Raw genomic sequence first — 9,790 nt, 5'->3', positions numbered from 1 at the left:
TTTACGGAGATTTTTTTCAAAACGATTAAGAAAAAGATCGGATTCAGTGAAGCCGCGTTTTCGTGTGGATGGGGCCTAAAAACGTATGCACGCCTACAAGGACAGACAGGTGCATAGGAGAAGACAAGCATGGTCAAACAATTAGATCAAAGGAAGCTCTTGCACACTGTCTTAAGTTAAGGAGTCAGGACTAAAAAGTCAAGACTGTCCATGAGAAAACAGTACTGTAGGTTTAAGTTAGTTGATGTAATATTCAAGCTCGTTGACCACTTTTACTTATTAGTAAGCACTTTGGTAATCAGGGGCGTCACTAGGTTTTAAGGACAGGGGGGGCTTAGCCCCCAGTAGATGCACAGGATGTGAGCAAATGTAGTGCGCAAGCACAAACTTTCACAATGGCCCAGAAAAAACACAATATTTAGAATTTAGAGTAAATTTAGAGTATTGAATCATGGGCTAGTTGAATCTAAGAATTCAACTACTTTTGAATTTTACTGTGTAAAAGTAGATGCTAAAAAAAGTGAACCAGAGTAATTTTTCAGGTGTTAGACTATCATGGATATGTCCAGGTGGACTGGAAAACTAATTATATTTCACTAGTAGCCTGTGTCATAATGGTTATACACTCCATCCAAATACAGCTGTTTTTGGCTCATTTTGATTTCACCCAGACCTCCTCACATTTTCCAATTCAAATAAGACCAGACAACAGAAATGAAGTGCGACTCCAACTGGAGCAGATATTTATGGTAAAGAGTGCACATTTCACCCTAGAAACCCCTTCATCTTCTACACAACCAAGAAATTTCAGATTTTTTTTTTTTTCTGAGCTGAAATAGACATTGGGGGGTTGTGCAAATGACTGACCCTGAGAATCATTTTAATTTGAATATTCTGCTTTTATTAGTAGTTTTATTTGGACTAGGTTTAAAAATATATATATATTTATACCTAGCCTTTATTGTTATTATGCTGTTTTTATATATTCCTGTCTTACCTGATCTTCTGCATCTTCAGGGCATGTCTCTGTCTGGCCTCTCCCTACAGCATTTCTCTCCCTGTCTGTCTGTGCTGCCTGCAGTGTCACCAGATATCATTAGTATTTTAAATTAATCCATTAAAGCAGAAGTGAGTGATCCGGTCGTTTTCGCTAATGCTGCGTTCCAGGCAGGCTTTTGAAATCGTAAATTACAGCTTCAAGTCACAACTTACGACTTTGTAGCGTTCCAGGCAACCCACTCGTGTTTTTCCGACCTGTTTTACCGGTGAAAGTCACTATAACATATAACTACTATATTACTATAACGGCCACTCGTAACTTCCGACCGGTGAACTCGTACCAGATCGAACTGGTACCACTTCACGGTCGGAAAAATACGAGTTTCCTTGAACGCACCATAACAGTCCTCGTCGCTACGTCACCACATTCACGGCGTTCCTTGGCTGCACCAAGGGGGCAGTTGTCGGTCTGAGAAGTGAAGCTCACTTCCGCATTCAAAAAGCTGCAATCCCCTCGGTTGTCGCTGGGGGCTGGCTCCAGAAGGGAGCAACTCCAATCGAGCCCCATGTTAAAATAGCCGATTTTACAGCTTAAAAAAACATATTTACAGCCTGGTACATTTTATTTTTTTGGTCTCAATCGATAGTTTCTACCCCCGCACACACTCTGAGGGGGGTGAATTTTTTTTAAACTCTACCGTTTTACTATTATTAGGGTTAAAGTTCTGGCCAATCAGGGCGCAGAACCGTTGAGTGACAGGTCCGGCGACCGCTGCTTCGAGGCCAGTGGGCGGGCTCTCGGCCGGCCAACGGCCGCACCGCTCCAAATATGGCAAGTAGAATCCAACATGGCGCGGTTCTAACCCCCGTAGTAGCGGCACAAAACAGACTCCCCCAAACCAATGGGTGACGTCACGGACGCTACGTCCATTCTTTTTACAGTCTATGGGCTGCACACACAGCCCTGCATGCCGTTCTCTCTCCTCATTGGATAAAAACTGTAGGATACGATAAATGTTTTCTCTTCGGCTCAGAGCAGAGCAGAGGGACTGAGAGACCCGTGTTTCAGTCCAAACACTCTATGTAAGTGATTGCTGTCGGAAGATATAACTATTTAAGACTTATATTAACACAAATATATCACTCACTTCTGCTTTAAATAATCTGTTTTTACTGCTAAATGTTATTTTCTTTAACACAGCCAAGCTATAAAGTACCAGATGCATGTTACAGTAACACATTACACACATAGGCTACACAGCACACACACACACACACACACACACACACACACACACACACACACACACACACACACACACACACACACACACGGCGCGCATGAGACAGACAGAGAGAGGAACACACACAGGAGTGTTCAGGATCCCCGTTTAAAAGTTTTCCCCACCAGAATCTAGCCGAACTTTGGAGCATTATTTAGCCCGTTTTCTGACAAGCTATCATGCTATGGTTGGTACCAACAGAAGCCTCGCATCTCCTGGTTTCATATATGTATCTTCGCTCTAGCTTTAAAACTGATCCGTTTACAACGCAATTAATATTTCACATGAATTCAAATTTTATCGCGGTCATTTTGACAACACTGCTATTTAGAGATGTAGTAGCTTACTGTCTGATGCCTGCTAGTCCTCTTTTAGCTACAGGTGGACTGACTCTCTCCCTCTGTTGACATCAGAGCTCCTGCAGCCCGTCACTCATAGACTGTAAAAAGAAGCCGTCACTGCAGGCTCGGAGCGGAGCTTCAAACAAGCCGCCGCTACATGGGCGCAACCAACTCACAGCTGGGAGGGGGGGTGGTCACACACTCAACAAACTAATTAAATTAAACAAATCAGAAACAACAAGAGACAAATGCGGTGACAGCTGGGGTTCTTCAAAGGAGAATATATGTCACATATATATATATATAAAAAAGTCACATAATAAAAGAACACCAAATTATTTGGGGGGGCTTAAGAATATTTTAGGGGGGCTTCAGTGATAAACCAACAGTATCTTAAAGTTGACTACAAGCTACATGTCTTATTCAAGCTCTCCATTGTTCATTGAAATAGCTCTTTATTGTTCATTTAAATTAATTCCAAAGTCAGAACATGAAACTTACAAACCAAAAACATTTCAGGCAATTACAAAACATTCCTTTATAGTAAACATACAGATTACATACAACTTTTGCTGTTAATTAAGATCCTGCCTCTAGCTGAGAGACAGGACACGTCTCCTGACTGCACCAAGGATGATTAGGAATATTGTTGGAGCTGCCACCACGGCAACACCGGTGGATATCTGTGGGAAATTAGTTGACACAAATGTAAATTTAACAGAAAGTCTTTGTTGATGTACCTGCTGCTGTAATTTTAGAGCTGGAAACTACATTAATTCAAACATTTTTGTACTTCTTCTTGGGTAAAATCTTGATTGCAGTATTAGTCTAGGCTACTTTGGCCAACTTCATGTCACTAACTTTTTCGTTAAGATCTAAACATTGATTAAAAATGTATTTTTGATACATTGCACTGACCTTGATAACAGCACTGTAGTCTTTTTGGAATGACTGGAGATGCACACTGAATAGGGCAAGGCTACAAGGCAAGTAGGAGTCTGTGTCTTCTGAGTCTCTGCATCTTTTGGAAGAAAATACAGAATCATTTTACTTACAGATTTACAATGAAGACAGTGGGCAGCACTTTGACAACAGATACATACACATACACTTTGAACACACCTTTTGTACAAAGCACTTAGAAGCAAACTCTTGTCTGCTAGGTAGAGCTCTGAGAGGCCCACTTCAGTCAGTATTGACAGAGGCAGCCTGAAACCCTCGTCAACGAGGACGCCAAGGTTGTACCATCCCTGTAGACGAACAGTATGACGTACATCAAGAAGCCGTGAAAAAACATATGCGCACTGCAAGAACATTGATTTAAATGAGGCAGACCTGTGGTTCGTCCCTGAGTGCTGCCAGTTTGTACATCTCTGCTGCAGAAAACAAGTTCTTCTGTCCATCAGCCTGTCCCTCATACATCAGGTCACCCATTCTAATCAAGGCTGGAGGAATGAAAGAATTAGAGGTACAATAAAATGTGTTCAAATATTTAGATTTCATAAATAAATCGGGATTTACCATAAGTGTCAGGATTTTGACTCTGGATTGTCAGGTTGTAATATCTCAACATACAGCATGATGCGAAAGTAGGGTCCAGAAAACTTTGCTATTGACACACAATGAACACAAATTCCAGAGGCAGAGAAATGGTCACATGACATCCACAACACAGCTATTATGGAGAAATGTCAGATGTAGGCTACATTCATAGGACTCACTGCATTTTGTTCACAGAGGTAAGCCACATTGAACTGTGCGGCTGCGTACCCCGACTCGGCAGCCACCAGGAAATACAAAAGTGAGCTCATCCTGTTTAGAAGTTAGAACGTCAATTTGCTGCAACTGGCTTGATCTGGATAAGGATCATGGCAAGTGTGAATGAAATATAGTTTACATGTCACTCTTGAGATATGAATCCAAGGCTTTCCGTAAGACACTGCCCAGGTATCCATTGTGCTCAGCTGCCCATTTTGCCCACCTGCAGGCAGTTGAACAGACATAAACAACAGTCATGACATAAACAAATATTCTACATCAATTAAATGAATAAAAGCGTAAGTGACTAACAATACAGCATCTAATGGACGTCGGTTGACATAGCCGGGTATCCCAGTGGTCCAGTAGTCTGCGAGTAAAACTGCCCCCCTGACGTTCCCTCTCTCTGCTGACTTTCGATAGAACTTATAGGCCATATACTGTGGGAAACACACATTTTTAACTTTCTGATTCAGTCATTCAAGACTCGTGCTTTAGTATACCAGGAAAAAGATAAAGCTGAGTTCACCTGGTCAGCAGCTTTTCCTGGATACAGACCCTGTGAATACATGACACCAAGATTCAAAGCAGCATCTGCACTCTCAAGGAGATCAGCTTGTTCCCACAGCTGTACTGCTTGCTTGTAGTCCTGTTCAAACTGCTCATAGTACCAGGCCAGGGCATTGATTGCAGGAACAAAACCCTGTGGGATGAAATTAGAAGTAATATAGGGTGTGCAGACTAGAAAGCAGGCTGATGGCAGTAGTAATGCTGTGATTATGTCAGAACCTGATCCATCGCTTTCTTGAAGAAAGTGACAGCTTTTGGAATATCCTTTTCAACCCCATGTCCCTATAGGAAAAAAAAAACTTTTTTTTTTTTCAGATAATAATGATGTAATGGATATTAATACCACCAAAGGAGTTGTTAGACATTTAGGAGGATCACATCACTGTAGAACTGTAAATCTGACCTGCAGCAGGACTACACCGTAGTCATACATTGACGTTGGGTCCCCCCATTGGACTGCTCCCCTTTCGTAGTGTTTCACAGCCTTCTGGATGTCTGGAGACACTCCCTGCTGACCCCAGAACAGCATGCGGGCAAGTGCTTGCTGCAAGACAATTGCAAGTCAGTTTGAAACGAAATTGCATGATAAAATACTCTCACTTTGTTCATGTGACCTTCTAAGACGCCAACTTAACATTTTCGTAGTGTGAACACACAGTCAGAGGCTGAATGTCTTAAAATCCATCATAGGTTTGTTTTTATTACCATGACCCTACTGTTTTCAGCAATGACAGGGTACCTCAGCTTCAGCTGCTCCCCTGCGTGCCTGTAGTTTCAGCCATTGGAAGATATGATGGTCCTCATTGGTCTGGAGATTCAGCACCTCATCATTGTTAAGATAAACAGCCTCAACATATGTCTAGAAGAGGGAAAACATGTAAAAGTCAAAGCATTTAAATTTTCTTTTGTAGCTGAATGAAACATAGGACATTTTTTCAGCACTGTAATAATATCACATTGCTCTGTTATCTATTATGTGTATGGAAAGCAAAGGTAAGCAAAGGAGATAGAAATATGAAGATTATACCCAGAAAAGGGGGAGCAGAAGATGCATAACCGTATCACATATGAACTCATGTGTATCTGAAAAATCCACAGGTACATAAAATGAAAACAAATCTTTGAGATTAGATGAGTATGAGCTGCTTCCCAGCCTCTGCAGCACAATTGTTGTATGTCTGGCACTACTGGCATATATTGATATAAACACCGTAACATTTACTCCTGAACATTTATGTTACAGTTATTCATAGGCTCAATATCATTCAAATTATATTGTTAATTACACTGCAAATTTAAGATGTATAGAGAATGAAGACATGCATTGAAAATGTTAATATAAGTTATGTGAGTTGTGCAAAATCAGTACTATCCAGTCAGTTACCTGCTCTGGTGTGGGATTATGACGGTCTAAAGTTGTCTGTTTAGCAATGTTTGCATAATATGCATAGGCCAGGTCTGGGTCAATGGGGAGACCATGAAGCCCCTCGTGGTGCAGGTGCCCAAGATGCAGAAGTGCTAATCGATCATCCTTCTGGGCTGCCAACAGGGCTAGTAGCCAAGCCTGCACCAAACACAAGAGCATGCAAGTACACTGATGAATTGAAGTTGTTCACCACAGGTAGAATTTTGCTATGATCCAGATCCAGAGCCAAACACACACACACACACACACACACACACACACACACACACACACACACACACACACACACACACACACACACACACACACACACACACACACACACACACACACACACACACACACCTTATTGGGCTGTTTCTTGACTCCCAGGCCAGTGCTGTAGAGCACTGACGACAGGTACAGAGCTCTGTTATCAGCTAGGCAGCCAGCTTGGAGCAGGAGTGGTAACACTTCACTGACCACTCTAGTGCTGCTTGCTCTGCCCAGCTTATGAAGTGATAAGGAGTACAGCGCTCTGCCCACAGCTGGCAGGCTCATCCCTCTTCCTCCTGTACATCAGCAGTGGAACTTGTTTCAGTTGTTTATGTTAAATAACAGACATATATCATCAATAAATAGTGAGTAAACAACCCTTAACTAGCGAATAATACTGTAATATAATACTGTAGAAAAAATTGGCAATTGTAGCAATGTGAATAAATATGACTTGATAAATATGACTGAATGTATGTTTCCATTTAAAGGAATCTGGTAGGTTTGACTATTCAGTGTAAGTATAAAATAAATCTGAAACCAACTGATTCAAAATATATGTTAGATACAGTAACACTGTGAGACTGTGTGGAATATGATAACCACGTTCTTTAAGTTACTTAATGGAAAATCAAGGGGGGTGGGGTAGGTAGATATTTAGGTGTTAAGAAAATGCATATTTTTATTACCAGTGAAACACAAGTACCAATTGTGAGAAGTAATCCCCTTTACACAGTTTTAAATCATCAAGCTTATCTTGTAACAGTGCTGTAGATAGTTCAAGTGTCTTATGTTTTGAACGGGGTGATGAGCCGCAGTAGTCAGATAAATCAGTTTACCTCTTACCATGTTTGAAAGCAAAGAACTTGGACAGTTTTACAGCTTGTCTTCTGTGAGACACAGTTGCCTCCCACTGACCACATTGTGAATTTGATGGTTGTCCGTCCTTTATAGCCCACTTATGGAAAACATCAAAACAGGTATCTAGAAAAAAAAATGCACACAGTTTGTTTGCAGCATTAGTGCAGGCTGCAGAGAATATTTTAGATAGTCATTTTAGCACCATCTAGTGGATGTATAAGGCCATTACCAGAATCCGTCATCTGCTTGGCCAGGTGAGAGTAGCGCCTGAATTTCATGTTCAACTCCAGACGAAATGCTTGACAGTTGTGCAGCCATCCAGTGAAGTTCACATCCTTAATAACATTTGGAATCACACCTTCGGACTAGAGAGGAGAGAAATCATCAGACTCTAATGCAGCTGGGACAGATAATAATTGTGGGCGGGCAGCTCAGCTGCAGTGTATTACCGTGCTGTGAGGTGATATTCTGTTGCGATAATAGACCACTGGTCCAAAATACCCCTCCACACCTTTGACATATTTTCCTCCTCCAATCACAAAATATCCCTCTGTGTCATCCAGCACAACAGTATGTCTCAGCCTGTAACACACAGTGTTAATATAATAGACAAGAGGGACATTTAAATGCATTTCTGTTTCTGTGTATACAGGAAAATCACTTTTGTCATGTTAAGAGAACACTTACAGATATTCTGTAGATTGAACCAGTCTATCTTCCTGATGCAGACACACCATGGAGAGAGTAACCTGAGATATAAAAACAATGACAACTTTATCTTTAATTTATATTACTACTATTATTAATGATATTGATTATCAATGAGAGACAACTCACTGTTTGGCCCTGCAACATCAAACTGATTTGGCACCACTCACTCAGAGGGACTTTGAATGGAGAGAGAAATGCAGAAGATTCCTCAGACTCTCCATTTACCTGGAAGTGGATCTGGCCTGTCCACAGGAGACACTGGTCTAAGTCCCGGTTGGTTAAATGAATGAGTATCTGTGAGGTGAGTGAAAAATCTGAACTATACCTGTATTTGTGAGGAACATTGTTGGAGTGACGTAGTTATTCTGAGAGTCGATATGATGAAACACTCCGCACACCTGTTCCTGGCAGTGTGTTGTCACAAATATCCAGATAGAGAACAAACACCTGTGGAAAATACATGTGGACTTCCTTAAGTGAGGCAAAAAGATATGACTGTATCTGTGTAACAGTGCACAAAGTGACTTTTGTCTCACCATGGAAAAGAGACAGCTTTAACACGCAGATACTCCAAAACCTCACTGCTGTGAGGGTCCAGGCTCTTTGTGATCCCAAAGTTTTCTTCAGTTGACGCATATATTGAAGACAGCAAATGCACCGTTTCTGCATGACAAATATATTTTATCCCATAACTCTTATTTAAAAATGGATCGATATGCAAAATTGTTCTTATGATTTTAGGAAATGCATGCCTCTAACACTCCCCTTGGACTATGTTTGGTTGAACCTGAGCTGATTCATCCTTACCTTGCTCCAAAGAGCATCGTCTCTTTAAAAACCGTTGAGTTAATTGCAGCATTTCTGTGCTCCAAGCAAGGCAGAGTTGATGCTGTTTGACTGGTCGACTAAAGAAGGGCTTAGGCTCCAGAGCTGCCACATCCTGAGCTACGATAAACCCCTCAGTGTCATCAAATCCACTGTATCTGACCGAGGCCCGAAGCATACAACTCAGCACCCACTGAGACTCTGGAACAATCCCATCAGCTTGATACACCATCCAGTCTGGCAGGTTCAGCTCCACAGTCCTAACTTTAGGGTCACCGGGGATGCAGCTCCACCATCTTAGCGGGAAGGTGGAAATGATGCCAGTGTCAAAAGATACAACACAGTCCAGCTGTACTGCAGCAGGCACATCGCAAGAGTAAAGTATTTCCAGGTGATGGTCGGGCAGAGGCTCCTCTGGAGGATTCAGGATTCTCACCTCGTCTAAACCCCAGACAATCTGTTTGTGACATAGGGCACATACAGTTGCAAATACTCATACACAGAGTTGCCAATGACAGCTGTGAGGTAAAAGCAGAAGGGGATACAATTTCAGAGATCACAAGATAAAACCTTCTCCTACCTGCAAAGTAAGGCAAAACAGATAGCAGGTGCATCTGGACAGTGTATAGAAACCCATGGTCCACACAGTGTTGTCATTAATCTCTCCATTAAGAGTTTCGAGCTAAAAAGGAACAAGAATACTCAAGGTCCGGACCTCATCCTGCTCCACCTCAGTTATGTTGTAGGTTAGGTAAATATTG

The 9,790-nt window shown here is 41.7% G+C and overlaps 1 protein-coding gene across 1 annotated transcript; it reads right to left on the bottom strand.

Moving 5' to 3' along the window:
- Positions 1–3,143: 3,143 nt before the first annotated feature.
- On the bottom strand, positions 3,144–9,743 carry LOC310995561 (protein sel-1 homolog 3). Its single transcript, XM_083984652.1, has 23 exons — positions 9,610–9,743; positions 9,012–9,486; positions 8,741–8,867; positions 8,530–8,651; positions 8,331–8,446; positions 8,181–8,242; positions 7,943–8,075; positions 7,723–7,858; positions 7,479–7,616; positions 6,723–6,928; positions 6,336–6,515; positions 5,691–5,810; positions 5,355–5,495; positions 5,171–5,233; positions 4,911–5,084; positions 4,694–4,821; positions 4,521–4,604; positions 4,345–4,435; positions 4,145–4,232; positions 3,959–4,068; positions 3,746–3,873; positions 3,542–3,644; positions 3,144–3,306 (listed from the first exon to the last, which is right to left on the bottom strand). The coding sequence occupies exons 1-23, from the start codon at positions 9,664–9,666 to the stop codon at positions 3,217–3,219; spliced, it is 3,072 nt and encodes a 1,023-aa protein (XP_083840778.1). The 5' UTR covers positions 9,667–9,743; the 3' UTR covers positions 3,144–3,216.
- Positions 9,744–9,790: the final 47 nt, after the last annotated feature.

This window comes from Trachurus trachurus, assembly GCF_905171665.1.
Source record: "Trachurus trachurus genome assembly, chromosome: 13".
In the NCBI taxonomy this organism is placed as follows: domain Eukaryota; kingdom Metazoa; phylum Chordata; class Actinopteri; order Carangiformes; family Carangidae; genus Trachurus; species Trachurus trachurus.
Note: the sequence above shows the minus strand (reverse complement) of the source record. Positions and strands in the feature narration are given on the sequence as shown.

Bases quoted from the DNA above. Each gene is read 5' to 3' on its own strand.
- LOC310995561 (XM_083984652.1), bottom strand. From the start codon at position 9,666: ATGGGTTTCTATACACTGTCCAGATGCACCTGCTATCTGTTTTGCCTT. The intron at 7,859-7,942 runs GTAATACACTGC...TCTCCTCTCTAG, and splicing joins GAATATCACCTCACAGCACG to TCCGAAGGTGTGATTCCAAA. The intron at 4,436-4,520 runs GTAAACTATATT...ACTTCTAAACAG, and splicing joins TCATATCTCAAGAGTGACAT to GATGAGCTCACTTTTGTATT.